This window comes from Camelus bactrianus, chromosome 35 (assembly GCF_048773025.1).
Source record: "Camelus bactrianus isolate YW-2024 breed Bactrian camel chromosome 35, ASM4877302v1, whole genome shotgun sequence".
Classification (NCBI taxonomy): domain Eukaryota; kingdom Metazoa; phylum Chordata; class Mammalia; order Artiodactyla; family Camelidae; genus Camelus; species Camelus bactrianus.
In genome coordinates this window covers 27,671,383-27,690,355 of record NC_133573.1, presented here as the reverse complement: position 1 = coordinate 27,690,355, position 18,973 = coordinate 27,671,383, and the positions used below count along the sequence as shown (strand labels likewise).

Below are 18,973 nucleotides of genomic sequence, written 5' to 3'. Positions count from 1 at the left end.
CTCCACACTGAAGCAGAACTCAACCGTGCTGACACTCGCATCTTGGACTTCAATCCTCCATAGTTGGGGGCGGTGTGTGTGTGTGGGTGTGTGTGTGTGTGTGGGTGTGTGTGTGTGTGTGGGTGTGTGTGTGTGTGTAAGGCCCCCAGACAAGGGTATTTTGTTAAGGCAGCCGGAGTTGACTAAGACAGAAAGCAACAATTCTTTCTGGACTAAGAAATAGTTCAAGGAGGAAGCATGTGAATTAGATGCAGAAACTTCCTGGCTCCAGCAACTATCTAAAATGGAAAGAAAAGGAGGAATTGGGGCTGGGGGGATGTTTGACAAAGATTTTGAAGGGAAATAAATACAGAAAAGAATCTAGGGACAAGGCTTGTTTTTGAAAACCTCAGAAAGTTTCATCTTAGGATGAAAAAGGATGGTGACTTCCAAAAACAAGACCGAAGGAGAAGTCTGCAGACACAAGGAGATCAAAAAAGGAAGACAAAGTCCCCTGTGCTGGTGCCCGAGCCCGCACCATCTGTGACTGAGGGCTCTGGGGGTGGGGGGAGCCCCTGAGACAGACAAGAGGGTAAAAGAAGTGGTTACAAAATCACTCAAGGCCCCTGACCGTGTGTGGAGCGGGGTGGGGTGGCTCCGCCCCTCTAACGTCCCATCGCCCCAACCCTTGTCCTCTGATTGCGGCCAGAAATGGGACGGAGGACTCTCCCTGGTGAGCAGCATAAAAGCTAGCACTTTTCCTCGAGTTTTTGAAGACTTACTAGCTAGCTACTTTCCACCACCTATTTCCACACCTCTATTTGCACCCAACAGCTGGAATACTGTGGTCTTCAAAAAGTAGAAAGAGTAAGAAAAACTAAAGGAAGAGCTATGATTATTTTTAGCAACAGTGTTGGTGTTAGTTGGGGGCAGGGGGAAGCACAGCAAAGAGGGCACAGAGAGTAGGGTGACCTGGGCACAGCCTCCCTCTCAAAGCCCGGGGAGCCATCCAGCCGGGAGGGTCCGCACGCCCCACCCACGAGGTGGGCGGAGCCTGCGGAGGGCGGGGCCGCGGAGGGAGGAGCACGCGGATACAGGAGCCGACAAATTCAATGCCCGCGATGCAGAACCCACTGATGCAGAAATCGCGGGTGCAGCACCTCAGACCCTCCAGTGCGGAAGGCTGGCTGTACTACACTGTCTTATATAAAGGATCCGAGCATCGCTGTATTTTAGTATCTGTGGGAGTCCTGGAACCCGGTGGATACCAAGCGGACAACTATATACCCAAAGGATCTATTCTCTCCCCTCCCCCTGTACTCTTCCAATTCTACTCCTCCCCAGCAGTCAATGGTGAACACTTTGCATTTCCTTAAGAAAAACAGCCTAGTATTTTCTACACAAGTCTGAAATTTTACCCCCACCTAAATTTCAGTTAGGGAAGGGGCACTGCCATCTATGTTTAACAAGTCACGTTGAGTCCCGAAACTAACGTATGCGAACCCCAAGGACTGGGTTCTGCGCCCGTGAGTAACACCTGCGTCACAGCTGCCTTCCTGAGCGTGTCCTGCTGAATGAGGTCACAGAACTCAGCGTTCCTCTTGTAACAACTGCATCTGAAGAACCGAAAGTCACACTTGGGGTATCCTGCCAGCTTTCATTTTGTTCTTCCCATCCATAGCCTTTCCTGCCAACAGCTCATAAATGCTGGGAAAATCACTTCTTGATGATGCATGCCTTTTCCAAAGTCTTTAAGGAACTCCCTGGAACGCTTCAGTGAAATGGGCAGCTTGTGTCCAGAAAATTACTAAGACAAGTAAACACAATTTATTCTTGAAAAGACATAAAAGTATCTGAAGGAAGAGAGAGAAGTCTCCTATGCAAGTATTTCCTCGGCTTCTACAATGACACCTTCCAATCCATCACCAAGTATGAGTCCACCAACGCACAGGAAGGGGACCTTACACTGAACCTAAGAGCTGCTAGTAATAATTCTTTGCTTTTCTATAAATTTTTACATCAGCAAATACAAGGTTTCTCTTAAAATTTATAAAGCAATTAGATACTAAGCTAAGATTTATACACCCAACTCTCTGCACAAAGTAAATTTCTCCTGCTAAGTTATGAATCCCAAGGCAAACGTGAGCTTAGATCTTTTCTTGCAAAACTGACAAGCCCTTCGTTTGCAATCATATCCCCAAAATTACTCAGGGTATAAACGGATTTCTTGGCCGTTTTTCAGAACATTGACAACAATAATACTAATAAAATACCATGTTATATGCCTATATGCCTGTCAAATTCAACACAAATGCAAACATACGACATGCAGAACCAAGAAGCTTTTTCAATTAAAGCCCTTGACTGACAGGAAAAGGAAACACAGCTCCTCCGTTTCATGTACTCAAGACTTAACACTGGCAACTAATATGGGAGGGTGAAAAATAGCTGGCAGTTTCAATAAAGGAGAGAGCCAAGTCTTTGCTTCCAATAAACCTGTGAGATTGACCAGAACGAAAATCAGCACTTCCGGGAAGAAATGAGTGTACCTTCTTTGGCACCTTTAATTCCATAAGAATTCAATACTTTTGTTCTGAAGCTACCTGTCCGAAGGGTCAGGCCAGTGAGGGGCAGCAGGGGAGCTGGATGGAAGGGGAGAAGGGACCTGGGAATTTGAATTAGAGCACATTCCTGCTACGCACTGAGTGACCTTGGACACGTAGCTTAAACTCAGTCTCAAATTTTTTTCTGCTGTCAAAGGAAATAGTCACACCAGACATGCAGCACTTTTTTTTTTAGAATCAAAACAAACAACATAGCAGATGTAAAATCACCTGGCACACAGTGAACATTTGAGAATGGCTATTTTGCAAACGCTGAGATTTTTGCCCCGTTAGGTACATCAGGAAGCATAACACTCTTCTACTCAATTAAGCCTGTGCAGTCATTTGACAGGGCACTTGGAGCTACTTAAAATCTATAATGTATCAGAAAAAAAACAAAAACGATTTTCTCTTTGCTATTTTCAGGTCAGAAGAGAGAATACAATGATAAGCATTTGGTTTGGATATTCAGATGGATGGATGGATGGATGGAAGGGTGGATGTCTGAATGGACAGATGGATGGACGGACAGATGGATGGCTGGACGGGTGAATGGATGGATGGACAGATGGATGGATGATGGATGGATGGATGGATGGATGGATGGATGGATGGACAGGTGAATGGATGGACGGATGGATGGATGGACGGATGGGTGGATGGGTGGATGGACAGGTGAATGGACGGATGGACAGATGAATGGAAGGATGGGTGAGTGGGTGGGTGGATGGATGGATGGATGGACAGAGATTTCGGAACCCACTTGCAAGACTGTCAAATTCTTAAAGAAAAAGAGAGAATATAATCAAGTCCCAATCGATTATGTCTTTCATTTCTGAACCAGTATTTCCGAAGAAACTGAATCACCATCTCCACAGCCTCCGTACCGATTCCTCGTTTCAAATACTGTTCATCGAGGTCTTGAGTTCTATTCACCACAGAGAGAGAGTACTCTAAGTCAAAGTGCTTACTATTTACCTGTATAGATGGAAGAGATACCACAGAGCTAACCCATTTTCCAGAGGTACACCCAGGAAAACAGTCACATCTCTTTCTAGAACACCTGGCAGCAGCCAGCGCCCTGGCCCTTACCTGAAGGTGGGTCCATTCTGTACTTATTCTCTTGACACCAACCAACTGGTCGAAGTCTGTAATCCAAGTAAAACAACCACTGGTCATAGGATTCAGTGTCCTCCAATCCCACATAGCGAAGGCGTAATCTTCCTCCAACATTGTCAACCGCACTAACTATCCAGTACTGAAAAGGGTTCTGAGAGTCCTGAAGCTCTATTAAGGAATCAACTGTAATGAGGTCTATGGGGCCTTTCCCTCGCAGAGGCTGTTTGAACAGAAGCAAAACTCCTTATTTTAAACTTTATTTTAAGGTTCTCATGGAAACAGATGACAGCAGAAGATAATATTTTTTCACACCATCATCCAGGCTATTGGCAAACAGTCTGGTGTTTCCCGCCACCCCCATCGCCCCCTCCCCTCTCCTCCCTCCCCTCCCCTCCCACACACACTTCCATTTTTCCCCCATCCAAAAACAAAACCCACAAAGAAACAAAAAAACACAGTTTGTGCTAAGTTCTCACCAAACAAATCACCCTTCCCAGATAGAATTGCATTTGCTAGGAATGAGGATGCTTTTAAGAAGAATTACCCCAAATTTGCCTCGAGCTAGAAAAATGTGTGGCAGCGGACTACTTTTCCAGTAGGCAGATCTGATTTGGGGCGACCAGTTTACACCTTGACTCAGAAGACGGTTATCTCACCACGGCCCCATTCACATAATCAAGACCTTCTCCTACCTTGATTATGTGAGTAAAGCATGAACATGTGTAGAGGACATTTTTTATGAATGCCTAATACACATTAATGATCAGCTAAATTAGACTATTGTGTAATTTGGACACTTAATCCAATAGCTGGTTTAGAGATTAAATATAATTGCTGCCCCATCTATATGCACCTTCTTAGCATATTTTTGCATAGGAAAAGGGTGTTTGTTCAGCCAGCCTTGTAGGCAAATACATTAAAAGCAAATTTAACAGTGTAAGAAAATGTATCCTTATGAAATGGAGAACAATCATCATTTTGATTTGTCAGGCAAACAATTAAACTAGGAGCCACTGAGATACACAAATACATTAGGCAAAACCTTCACAAAACAAGACCAGGTAACCGTTATGTGAGACGGTGGTGTTCCGAAATATCATTTATGACAGGAGGGAAATTTACGGTCAATATTAAGAGAATAATATTGTCAAAATCCACACTGTGTTCTTGGTCATTCCTCGTGTGTTCCTCTTTTTTAGGGGCATTCTCCAAACAGATTTGGTAACTCAATAATCATTTATGACAGTACATTTCTCTTCCTGTTCTAGGATATAAATATTAAAATGTTTTATCATAAAATTGCTTTTTCTTCAGGACCTTAAAATGACTTTAACCACATTTCAATAGGGTTAGCCATTTCTCCTCTTGTTTTATAACGGAGGCTAATGCAATGATTACCTAACACGTGTGTGTTGAAACACGGGTTTTGCAACCGGCCTGGAATAGTCAGCGGACCCATTTATCGGTATACTCCGAGAAAACTCGCCGGCACACGTACACCCAGCTGGCACCTCTACAGAACAGCCATTCCCCAGGATTTCATATGCATTCGGTAATAGGAGAGTCTTAAACCCAGGGGATGGTGGGGAGATGTCCTAACGTTACTTTAAAACGTGTTCACGTAGCAGCACGTTTCCCACGTCCTGACTGCACCCCCGGTGAAGCGCCTTCCCTGCCGTCGGAACCGGTACCCTACGCGGCCCGGCCAGGACCGGGGCGGTGCCGTGTGTACGCGCGCAGCCGCAGAAGGATATACGCTGCGAGGCTCGCGCTCGGGGCCCGCCGGCGCTTCGCGCGCAGAACGCTGCTAACAGATACATACACCTTCCAGCAGGCTGGCAGGGGCCGTCCGGGAGCCGGTCAGGTCGCGGATGAGAAATTCCGTCCAGTCGGTGTACTTCTCCTTGATTGCTGGTGAAGCAAAAGCGGGGAGAAGAAAAAACATTTCAGCAAAGCAGTGGAAGGTCAAACTCGTTTGTTTACAAACCCCAGCACCTTTCCGGACATCGGTAGTCTTCCATTACTTTCCCTCATCTTCAGGGCCCTGCTGAGATTAAGTATTTCCACGGCGACAACAAATCTGCCTGCGATGGGTGACGTCACGCCGACCACGTGCCTAGATTTTGCGGGGCTTCAAGGAGATGGACGACCGTGAGCCTCTGAAATCGGAGCATCTGTTTAGAAACTTCCGTGGACAACAGAGAAGCTACGACGAAGCAGGTAATTCGGGGGGTCCAAGAAGAAAGAGCTCAGTGAGGGATGGGAGAATCAGAGGACTTTGTCCAGGCGGGAAAGTAAAAGCCGGCTCTGAATTACAGAAAAGAAAGATGCATTCTACAGGCAGAGAAGAAGGAGGAACAGCATATGCGAATTCAAGGGGTGAAGGGAAGGGCAGGTGGAGAAACACAGGGCAGCGCTCGGCCACAGAGAGCCCAGCCTGAGCACAGAACACCACACACGCAATACCCATGGGTGGCAGGAATGAAACTGGACGGCCTGGCAAATCAGCACCCACGTTTCAGAGACAGAAAATCTCTGCATAAAGTGGACCTGAAAATAGGATAAAGGCTCAAATGAGAACAAAGGAACCTAATGGCAGAGAAACTAAGGTTGAGGCTGCTGAAGTTCCCTAGTTACAGAAGAGGCCCAGCCCCAAACAGCGGGGACAGCACTGCATCGGAGACATCTTTAAAAAAAAGACGCAGCAGACCTTGGAAGCCAACATTCTACAAGTGCTTCGAACCCAAGACTTGAGAAAAATGTAACTTCTTGGCAAATTTCTTCATCTACAGGTGTCCCAACGCTTAAGTTACATCCACATCTGAGAGCCTCCCCAGGGCATCACAGGATTCCCAAAATCAGCCACAGGCGAGCAGCACCCTGGCCCGGACTCCCATTTGCCCGCCATGCGTCTGGGTTTCACATTCCATGACGACCACCAGACCCGGGAACACTGCCTGGCACACCGCGTCCAATACTTAGCTTCTTGAGAAGGTTCAAAGATTGTTTAGAGATTGCTTCTAAACAAGGTGCAACTCTCTCTCCAGCCCAAACCTCAAGGACTGGAGTTATTACCAACAGAAATGAGGCCGTGAGGGTGGCAGGAAAAGCCAGCTCGCGGTGCGGGGAAGCCCTGGGCTCTGAGCCGGGTCCTGCCATCACTGTCCGCCTGGCTTCCAGTAATTCCCCCAATGCCTCTTCTACTCTCTCCCCCGGGGCCACAACATTTTGCGTGTGCGATGCTGTAAGTAAGGATGAAAGGAGATACGTGTGTCAGTAACACATAACCACGCCTGGCACACCTAGGCAATGAATAACGAACAGCACCTCTTTTGTTACGAGGATCTCTCAGATTGTCACCCATACTCACCAGGTGTTTACTACTGATTCCCACACACTCCAGGTTGGAACTTTCAACACACTTTGGCCAACAGAACGGGGGACCACAGCAGCACCCCGCTGTGTCACTCACCCACCTGCACCTCAGTCCACAGCCGCACCATCACCCACTGAGGACCACAAGCCCAAGAGAAAAATTAACATGGAAGGGACCCAAGCAACACAAAAGGGATGTGGGCAAAGTCGGAGAGTCCAGCTTCCAGCTGGACCACAGTGTCCTAGCCCTGCCCCCCTAAAAAGAGCAATTCACTCCTTCATCAGCATCCTTTACCTCTAGGTTATTTTTTCTCAAATAAAAATCATCATCTTCCTAATTTTATGCATACATACTCATAAGGAAATGCATACATTTGGGGCAAAACCTGTGTTAATGGGGTTCTTTTCCATCATTAGCAAGCATGGTGATCATTTTTCAATGCTGTATCTGTTTCTAAATCAGCCCTTGTTATAGACTGAGTGTCTGTGCCCCAGCCCCCACTCCCAAAATTCATCTGTTGAATCCTAACCCCCCAACCCCAGGGTGATGGTGTGAGGAGGTGGGGACTTTGGGAGATTGATGACATCATGAGGGTGGAGCCTGATGAGATTGGTGTCCTTATAAAAGAGACCCCAGAGAGGTCCCTGTCCCCTCCCCTCCAGGTGAGGACACAGTGAGAATCGGTGTCCAAGAACCAAGAAGAGGGTCCTCACCAGACACTGAATCTACTGGCAACTTGATCTTGGACTTCCAGCCTCCAGAGCTGTGAGAAGCAAAGTTCCCTTGCTATAAGCGCCCCCAGTTCTGTGGTATTTTTGTTACAGCAGCCGAAATGAACTGAGACAGCTCTCTCCTGCCTGCCTAAGGTTACTAGGAAGACCAAAAGCAATGGGATATAAGATAAACCAGTAAAAATCTGTATTCATCCTATGCTTTGCAAAGCCCTTTGACGTATCTTTTCATCATCCTAACAATGCTATAAGGTGGTTGCTCTTAACTAACTTTTGCCCCACTTCATCAGAAAAGCAAGGGCAGGGCCAGCCGCAAACTCAAGTTCGCAGACGCCAATCTTATAAGGAGTCTTTCCACCAGAATCTATGATTCTCAAAGCTTTTGCATTCAGATAAATCAATCATTTGAGTTGTAGGCAGGATAGAGATAACACAAAAATGACTGCCTAAAAAAAGTTTCAAGGTTAGGACAAAATATACAACAGCACCCGATAAATATGCATTTCATATTTCATTCCAGAAGAATGACAATTAGCACCATCAACAGAAACATGGTCTTGTGACTGACAGAATTTATGTCTGCGAGAAGAAAGCTCAATTTGTCACTTAAGCATTGTTTGTAACATCTGCATAATCTAAGTTAACATTTAAATTAGGATTTTTAAGTCATGCATGTATGCACCCTATGAAGACACTGTGCAGTGTTGAAATTTAAAATGGTTTGAGTCACAGCAAGAGAACACTGGAGACGGCTCTGAAATTTACACCTCCCGAGCCCTCCTTTCCCGGGATCCTGTAACTGTCCATTAATATGTTTCTGCACAAGGCTCTAAGCAAGCTTTCATCTGTCACAGAACATCCAGACAAATTGCTCTCCATGGGAAACGCATCTGCGCTGCAAAGGTACACCAACCACTTCAGGTTACAAAGTGGAAAGAAAACAGTTCCCGGAAATTTTGCTGATTTTAAAAGAAAAACTGTTTCAGTTGACATTTAGTTTTCAAAACACTCAATTTTCAAATGTAAGAATCTATTATAACACCAGAAACTGACACGACATTGCAGACTGACTATACGTCAATAAAAAAAAAAATCTACTACCAGGATTGCCACATATAAAAAGCTATGCTTGAAAAGTTTACAATTCTCTGGCAATGGATTTGTTTTAAACAATATTCAATTCGGTTAAATTCTAATATGCTAAAAACTGCCCAGGAATTCCTTAGAATTCATTGCAATAGAAGCTGATCTGTATTTTTCCATGTGTCCACATAAATCCCTACGAATTTTAAAACTATGAATTTTAATTTACTACAGAACATCTCTCTTCAAAGACTCACAATTTAAGGAGTATGAGTGTAAGAATAATCTCGCTCAAATGTAAACCGATTCCTTGCCCCATGGGCCTTATACCTTTTTCTTCAAATGAACCACACATTAAATTCCAGAAAACTTACCAGGTGACCCATCTACATCAAATGTGAACTTTACAGCAGGGAAGAAATGATTAAAATGGGAAAAAAATCTGCCATTTGGGGGGGATAAAAGTTTATCCACAACTTGGTCATCATTTTCCTGTTGTTCTTTTTTTAATTTATAGAGAGAAACTCCTGAAAGTCCACAAGAATTAAATCAGGATCTTTCTACAACCTCCTCATGAACATGTTTTCAAGGTTCTACTCAGTTATAACATGATAAACATTCAACTTACCTTTTTTTCAGAAGTCCCAGTTACATTCCTCCTCTCACACCTCACTCTGGGGAGGAACTGACATCTCACCGAAGGAAGCAATGAACTTGAGGTTCAGAAAAAGGAAACTGCCGCCGCATACACACACTTACTCTTTTTGTGAAGACATTTAGAGGCAACCCCCAAATCCTGTAACTGCTTTATTAGGGTTAGAGGGCTGTCTACAAAGAGTCCCAGATGAAAGGCAGAAGACGACCACCGTTTTTTCAGAATTAGGAAACCACCCCTTTTGGGAGATTTCCAGCCACATTCAAGCACATGCAGAGGGCTCGGTGTTTTGTCATTTCTCAAGGATGCTGCTTCTTGAGGACACCCATCTAGGGGGACACAGAGTCGACCATGAGAGCTGCCCATTCAGGCGGATCCTGAACCCTGAGACCCAGGCTGGGGTCAGGTGGACACACCCACCTCTCCCTCCCTGAGGCCACGAGGAACGGGCAGGTCCACGGAGAAGTCTGCTGGATCACGCCCTTCTGCTGGCTGGGAAGATGGGGAGTGTAACTGCCATCACGCGGCCGCTTTCACTCCAACACGGTCCAGGCTAAGGAAAGTCACACTCCTGTAATCCTAGCGTTAAAACACTGAGAAATTTTCTTCTTTCTGGCAATTTCCTCAACTCACTTTCAACCAACCCTTCTTTGAATCCACTGAGTCGGTCGTGTTTTTAATTTGTAATGGTTCTTTCTCATTCTTTGGCTGTTCCTTTCTTCTAGAACATTCTTCTCACCAGCTGCCACCGCCCAAACCCCTCAGGACAGTAATCAGAGGATTTTTCCCCTCTTCTCCACCCTGGGATCCTCTCTGATTCCTGGGGGGGTTGGACGGTTACTTTATCTGCCTCTTTCTCTATTTTATCAGAGGTTCTGGAGTGACTGGTGGCCCGTGGTCACACATCAGACTTAAACCGGAGACACGAGAAAAACCTAACGATGAGATGTGTGCCCTGGAACTGAGATTTCTGCCTCCGAGCAGGCGAAAGGCAACCCCCCAACCCCATGAAGCGAGCTCCCCAGACAGTCTGTCCGTTTCTCTACAGAGGAGCCTGCGGGCGGACCATGCGGTTTCCAGTCCTTGGTGTGACCAGAAACCAGCGGGGCAAGGGGAGGAGACAGCCTGGGACGTGTTCAGATTAGAAGCATCCCATTAAACCCCGTGCCCCGTGCAGGATGCCCACCCACCCAGCATCCACAGCCCCTCCGCTGTAGCCCCCACGTGTGGCCAGGGCTGCGCCAGCCCCCACAATGCGTCATCGGTCACCCAGCCTTCCTCAGTTTCCAGGCCGCCAGAAACACTGCGAAATGTCTTTTCTACGCTGGTGCCTCTTCCATTCTTTCTGTTGTTGGTTTATGTATTTTTCATTCCTCTACTATCATTTTAACAGGGTCTGGAGGAGGAAGAGATAAGTAAGACGGCTCAATCCACGGCAACTCCCAGCTCACAGGGGGCCTGGGCCTGCACAAAATGCTAGGCAACAGCCTTTGACTTTTCAGGAAAACTCTCTTTAACACAGACTTTGTGAAAGGAAAGAGGCAACAGAAGTGGGGAGGGCACGGCTCAGTGGTAGAGCACGTGCTTAGCATGCATGAGGTCCTGGGTTCCATCCCCAGTACCCCCATTAAAATAAATACATAAGTAAATAAACTAATTACCTCCCCCCCAAAAAAAAATTTCTTTTAAAAAAGAGTTAGTTTGTATACACACTACTGTATCTATTTTATATATAAATGGATGACCAACAAGGACCAACTGGAGAGCACAGAGAACTGCATTCAGTATTCTGTAACGATCTATAATAGAAAAGAATCTGAGAAAGAATATATTGTATAATGGGATCACTCAGCTGTACACTTGAAATTGATGCAACATTGTAAATCAACTATACGTCAATAAATAATAAAATTTTTTTAAAAAGAGGCAACAGAGAATCTTGAATTATAAATGGAAGCACTTACACTCACCAGGAAGGAAAAAAAAAAGACTACAGAGTTCCTTCCCTTGGAGGTTTTTAAAGGATTTGCATTAATTTTTCATGTAGGGTTCACATTAGATTATTCCTACAAACAGAAGGATAAATCATAAAATGATTCGACAGGATTGATACAGTCCTACTGTGTGCAATGGACCACATTACATACTATTGGGAGTTCGAACCTATAGATAAAAGCATTTCCGTCTTTAATAATCAACACAACCTAGACGCAGACATAACCTGCTGAGAATGTCATAAAAGCGATAAATACGCACACATGTTCCTTAGGCCGTGTCATGTACAGGCTGGAGGAAAAGTCTCGGTTCAGACTTTCAGAACTCTTGCAGTTGTATGCTTGTAGAATTGCAAAAAGAAATACGATTATTATTTTACTCCAAAGAACAAGATTTAACAAAGACTAATTATCTAAGAACTGCTGGAAGCAAATGACAGAGACAGTGATGACCTTAGGTTGAAACAGAAAAAGTAACTTGACCTCAGAATACTCTCCGCAGTTAGAACATTTAACATTTATACCATAACCACTGAAACCCTGGTCAGTACATATGCATAAACACTTCAGTTTATCCCTTAAAAAAGAAAGGCCTTTGCTATTTAATATTCTATACATTGTTTACAGCTTTCCTCAATATTGGGAGTGAGAACAGAAGAGACTTTTTGTTGAAACTGGCTTCTTGTGGAGTCAGATAAGACTTTCAGTGCCAACTGCTTCATTGGACAGTTGTAAGATTCCGTGAGAAAATAAATATAAATTTCCTAGCATTTATTACCCACGTGGTACAGGATCAAGCCTCGTAGAAAGTGAAGTATTCTTGCATAATGTGGTCAATCCTTCCTTCTCTCATGCATTCAAATGTTTATATAACAGACTAAGTTTTCTTGTAGAAGAATTTAGATGAAATGTCCTCAAAGGATGTTTTAATCACAGCCTAACAATTCTTTGCAATCCAAATTTAACTTTCCATCAGCCTGTACGTCAAATCCAGGGATACACAATGATGGCCATGGGTGTACAATCACAGTTAATATTGTATAGATTTGAAAAATTACAATTAGAATAAAAATTCCTGTCCAAGTAGGCTGACTCGCTAGCCGTCTAATCTCCTCCCTCCCCTCCCTAACTTGGATATTAATGCTAATTTTGTCATCGTGATCACTTCATCAAACTGGTACCAAAAAAAAAAAAATCTACCTAATGCAAAATAATTTCTAATGTAAATCATTATGGGAATCCAATGCATTTTTATCTTCTCTTCCTATTTCCTGGCGTTACTGTAAAATTGATCACCTGCAATTTGGCAATAAAATGCAAGCTCTCTGGCTAACCTTCGCAGTAATGGCGTTAACACAACAGGACACACCAGGCACAAAGATTAGTATTGCAGACAGTCACTTGCTGATGTTTTTTATGAGAATGAGATCGACCCTGAGTAGATGATACATGATACTTACATCAGCGAGAAAAGTTTACACACACAGCCATTCACACTTAATTCTAAATCGACACTACAGAGCACACTGTAGTTCCCACGGTCGACAATTCTTCCACATCCAGACCAAACTTCTGTGCTTTACGTCGTGCACAAAAGCGCACAGAAACCAGAGAAACAGCACACTCGAGATAATCACAAAACCCCGCTTTCAAACCAGACTCCGACACACCTATACTGCAAGCCGGCTCAACAGTTGCTCTGCAACTTCAATTTTCATCAGTTAAATTGGTCCTACAGTTTGCACAAGTCGCATCCTACTGAAGAATGAATTGATGGAGGCAAAGCCAGTGGGATTTGCTGTTGGAGGAGACGTGGTGTGTGACCTGTAGGATGTCGAAGATGCACCGAGGCTCTGCGCTAAGCAACGGGAAGAAGTGAGGTGAGGTTTCCTGCGATGGGGACACGCAGGGGAGGGACACGTGGAGGGGAGCCTGCATCAGGATGGCTATGAGACTCTGCCCCACAGCCAGGAATTAAGGGACCCAAGTACACGCGGTGCACACAAGGTGGAAGTTTATCTCTTGCAATAGTCCAAAGGCAGGTGGCTCAGCATGACAGGCAGACCCGCTGCACAAGACGTGTTAGGAACCCAGGTTCCTTCAGGCGGATTGTTCTGCCCTCAGTGAGGGTGTCATCCGGGTCTGAACAGCCCCGGCTCGCTCACCACCACACTGCACCTCGTGAAAAGGAGGAGAGGACAGAAGCCAAGGGCCACTCCGAAGCCAACCCTTCCTCATTTCACACACTCCCCAACATCCACAATAAACTGTGTTCTCTCCTGGGCCCCCACACCCTTTCTTGCCCTGGACTTAGTATAATTTCTAATTACATGTTGGGAGTGACCTGACAACTCCATGAGGCCAGGAACCATCACATCCCCTGGGTTACTACTGTACACCTGTACCTATAAGAACTGCATGTAGTAGGTGTTTAATAAAATTTTGCCACAAGAGGGAAGGACTGACAGATGAGATGGTTTTACAAATTCTGTCTGTTTTTTTAACTCATCTTTGGATGAAATAGAACTTGTTGAATTCTGACTAGGAACCACCATTACCATGGATATTACAGAGACCTTTCAAGAAAATGTGATTTAACACCACCGTACACACATACACCACAAGTATTCACAAAGGAACAGCCACTGCTGTTCCGTTCTTCTTTGATTTGCCTGGCTTGTAGCTGCTTACATACGATACAAGTTATCGTTTAAGACTTCAGTTTCAGCAAACATAACCCAGAAAGCCAGAGACTATTCATTTAATTGAATCGGCATTAAACGTCTTACAAGATGGGAACAGAAACTGAGTATTTCCCTCGCATTCTCTTTGTGGGTGAGTACCAACGGCTTTCTCTGAAGTTCTCAAGACCCCTCAGCACAAGCAGCAGCCATGACTTACAAAATAAAGGCCCATGAAGATAAGGACCATTCATGACATTCCCAGAGGATAACTCACATCGCTCCACATCAGAGCTTTGAGAGCCTAGATAATAAACAGCCTCTAAAACTATTAGAAGAAATTTAAAACCTAATCATTGTTCACTGGTTATAGAGATTTTTATCCAATAAAATACAGAATTTCTCTCATTCTTGCCCATTCCCTTCAATTCTTCTCTGGCTGTCAGTATTTCCCTTTATAGACATTTCTGCTATTGCTTCAAACATCGTCCTCCTTTCAAAGAATACCCTTCCAAAAAGAGTCAGCAGCTCTTTCCCCTCTACTAGGAAGAATTTCCTGCAGGTCTTTTGTCAGCTATCACTGCAGAGAAACTGTCAAGACTGTTGACATATCATAAAGGTCCAGGGCTCTAAGTTCAATGGAATCAGACACTTGCTTGTTAAGGATTTTTTTCCCATTGGTATCGCTCATTCTCTCTCTCATACTTGACTTGTTTCTTTCTATAAAGTTAATTTCTTTGCTGCAGCAAAACAGTCTCCATTCAAATTTTTCCCAATGTTCCCCTTAAGAAGAAGGAAGGAAGGAAGAAGGAAGGAAGGAAGGACCTTGCAAAAATTTTAAATTAACATGCCCTTTGTAAATATCTAATTACAAAAGTCAGTCTATCTTTCAACAGCTCTCACATTACTGACCATGATGGTTAAATCTCTGTGTCAACATGGCTAGGCGACAGTGCCCAGATATTTGCTCAAACATTATCCTGTTTCCAAGAGGGCATTTTTGGATGAGGTCCACATTTAAATTGGAGGACTTCTGGGGAAGGTATAGCTCAAGTGGTAGAGTGTATGCTTAGCACCCACAAGGTCCTGGGTTCAATCCCCAGTACCTCCTCTAATAAATAAATAAATAAATAAATAAATAAATAAATAAATAAATAAGCCTAACTACTTCCCCCTCAAAAAAAAAAATAAATTATTAAATTGGAGGACTTCTGAGTAAAGCAGGTTGCCCTCCTTATTGTGGGTGGGCCTTGTCCAATCAGTGGAAAGCTCCCCTGAGCAAGCAGGAATTATGATGAGATCAAAGGAGAACGAAATAAAAGAACAGACTCTTGTTCATGGATAGGAAGACTCAATTTTATCAAGATGTCAGTTCTTCCCATCTTGATCTACACATCCAAGGCAGCCCAAATCAAAACCCCAGCAAGTTATCTTGTGGGTGTGGGAAAACTGACTTTAAAGTTTATACTGAGAGGCAAAAAAACCAGAAGAGCCAACACGATACTGAAGGACAACATGGGAGGACTGGCACTGCCCGACTTCAAGACTTTCAATAAAGCTACTGTAATCAAGACAGTGCGGTACTGTCAAAAGAACAGGCAAGAAGGTCAACGGAACAGGACCCGGTAATTGTCCCCCACACAGCTTTCAAAAGTGAATCACCTATCCCCAGGCCAGCAGGTGTGACACACGACAGTTCCGCTTACAAAAACATCTACTGGGCGTCTGCTATGCACCAAGCACTTACACATACAGCACCGCAGGCGGGGCTTCCAGAAGTCCAGCAACTAGTTACTCTCATCCCCATTCAGCCAAACAGACTCAAAGAGACGAGGCCGATCTGAAATCACAATTAGCAGCAAATACCCTAAAGGGTGTATCTGCAGCAGACAGACTTCTGTTAACTCACATGCCATGCAGAAAGTGTCCATTTTGGAACAGTTAACGCCCCCAAACACACGTTCCATATAATTAAGGAAATAAAATGGATGAGAAACACAAATCATTTCAGGAACCTAGGACGTAAAAACACAATTACTCAAAAACCCTTAGGTTCTGGGTCAGACTGCTCAGAACTACTTCTTGAATACTTTGAAAGATTTGTATCACTAGGTAAGCAAATTTTAAGTAAACAATTAACAATAAAAACTGCTGTCTGGCCCAACACCTACACCTCAAAAAATGTTATTTCCCTTCGGTTGAAAAAAATTTGTTAACATTTTTTTCTTATTTTTTAAAGTAATACTTTGTGAAAATACACAACCAAATATGGTTTTCTTAATAGATTCAAATCTGACGAGTGAACTAATTACAATTATTAAAAAGGTATCTTTAAATACACCTCACCGAAAGAGTGTCCGCACTATGAACAATGACACGAGAAAAGAAATGGAATGATTCTGTAAGCATTCAACTTGAGACCTGACATATTTATGATATGCAATGAAACTCCTCTTACTAAAGTCAAGTTAAGAAGATTCAGAACACGCTCTTGAAGAGAAGAGGCTTGATCCATCCATCACGAGTCAGGTCCAAATGTGAGCACCAGTACCTTGCAGGCCTTCTACAACTAATGGACAAACTCAGCGACCTAAGAGTCATGCCTGCATATGAAACATGGCCCCAGAGGTGGTGAAACCCTCTAAACCTGCCATATGTGTGAACACTAATGAAACATCAACTCTCTTCTGCCAATGAGTCCTGTAAAAAACCTGAGATTCTGTCTCCAAAGCATTAGACATCAAAACTTCTTGGCAATTGGAGACCCTGGGAAACACGTTCTTGAAAATTGGAATTTATATCCAGCCACTGTAGTTTTAAATCCTTTCCATCGCTATCTTCCATGAGGACACTGTCAATGACCTGCAAGTGTTCTTAACATGCCATCAAAAAATCATTACTGAATTTTATGGTTTTTTAAAAAAAACACATTTTGCATGCCTCAATTACAACAGTCGCTGGCAACTCAAAATTACAGAGGTGGAATAATTATATTACAGGTCTGCAAACTGGAGAAAAATCTCAACATATAACCTCACTCTACACAGTGCTTTCCTTAAGAACTTTCTGCTCCGAGAACTCTGTATGGCAAAATTCAGTGATCAATTTCTCATCTGTCAAATCCAAGGGCAAAGCTCCAACAGAACAGAATTGCCTGATGCCCCAGTACAACTATGTGGAAGCAGGTTAGGCAAGGACCAGGAAACAGATGGGACCAGACTTGCAGAGTACAAAACAGAGTGGAAAAAATAAAGTGCGTAAGAGGTTAAGGTCACCAATGTCTTCCATACTGCAAAACCCAACGGTCAATTCCCAGTTGCAGATGTGTTTGACGTAACGGACAGCATTGGACAGGTCTGGTCACTCTCTCCTTCTTGAAACATTTTTCACTTGGTGTTATGTTTTGAAGGTTCGTGCCCCACTCCTCCAAAAAACACATGTGTTGAAATCCTAACCCCCAATGGGATGGCATTAGGAGGTGTGGCTTTGGGGAGGTGATGAGATCAAAAGGGCGGAGCCCTCCTGAATGGGATTAGCCCCCTTATAAAGGGTCCCCAGAGAGCTCCCTCCCTTTTTCCACTACGACTGAACACAGAGAGATGTTGGCAGTCTGCAACCCAGAAGAGGGTCTTCACCAGAACCTGACCACACCAGCCCCCTGATCTCACACCTCCAGCCTCCAGGACTGTGAGCAACAATTATCTGTGGCTTATCAGCCACGCAGTTTACAGTACTTTGTTAAGCAGCCTGAACTGATCAAGACACCTGGCTTCTGAGCCCCAGAGCTCTCTTGGCACTCATCCTGCCTCACTGGGCATCATGTCTGAGTCTCCTCTGCTGTTCCTGCCGATCTTTTCACCCTCTGAACACCAGAGCATCCCGGCACACAGTCCCGGGACGTCCTCTCGACCTCCACGCACCCCCTAACTGACCTCCTCCAGGGTCACGGCTTCCAATACCGCCTGTACGCTGACAACATCCACTTATACCTCGAGCCAGGTCTGCCCCTCTGAGCGAGACTCCTCTGCACAACCTCCATCTTGACGTTGCCACCAACATCCCAACTCGACACGTCCAAACACACACACTGTTGGTTCCCTCCCCCTCCCCACAGGCTCTTCCCACAGACTCAGCTCTGCAGTAACTGTGCCTCTCCAGCTGCTCAGGCCAGAAGCTGTGGAGTCAACCCTGGTCCTGACACGCTCTCTCCCCTTCCCCCGCTGCCCCCACACACAAACACACTCACATCAGGTCCATCTGCAAACCCTGTTGACACCTATGAAATACACCCAGAATCCAATCACTTCTTTGCCAGATGCACAAACCACCACCACCCTGATCCACGCCGCTTGGATTGTTGCTACAGTCTTCTCGTGGACTTGCCCAATACACACACACACACTGGGGAGCCAGAATGATCCTTTCCAAGCACAAGTCATGACTGAGTGACCTGGTGACTCAAAACCCTCTGATGAGGAAAAAGCCAATGTCTTCCCCTACAGTCTACATGGCCCTCTAGGCCACAGCTCTGACCTTCCTCCCAGCACTCACTCCTGCCCCTTTCTGTTGGCCCCGGGCTGCCCTGTAATACAGACACGCACTGGCCTCAGGACACTTGCACATACTGTTTCCTCTGCTCAGAACACTCTTCCCCCAGTTATAGCTCAAACTTGATCTCTGCTCCATTGGCACCTGATTCAGGAGGACTTCCTCCCCCACCATATAGAATATCTCCTCCTGTGCCACCAACCA

General features: G+C 44.7%; 1 protein-coding gene across 8 annotated transcripts in view; it reads right to left on the bottom strand.

Moving 5' to 3' along the window:
• The window catches only part of SFMBT2 (Scm like with four mbt domains 2), a 150,674-nt gene that overhangs the window by 73,067 nt on the left and 58,634 nt on the right, over positions 1–18,973 (bottom strand). For 5 of the 8 annotated variants that reach the window (XM_074358342.1, XM_074358341.1, XM_074358344.1 and 2 more), the window contains exons 5-6: positions 5,524–5,612; positions 3,675–3,921 (exon numbers count right to left, since the gene is read on the bottom strand). In XM_074358342.1, the coding sequence (XP_074214443.1) occupies positions 3,675–3,921; positions 5,524–5,612 (336 nt within the window). Of the gene's footprint in view, positions 1–3,674; positions 3,922–5,455; positions 5,615–18,973 lie in introns of those variants that run through there. The other 3 variants (XM_074358346.1, XM_074358348.1, XM_074358347.1) reach the window with 3 other exon arrangements.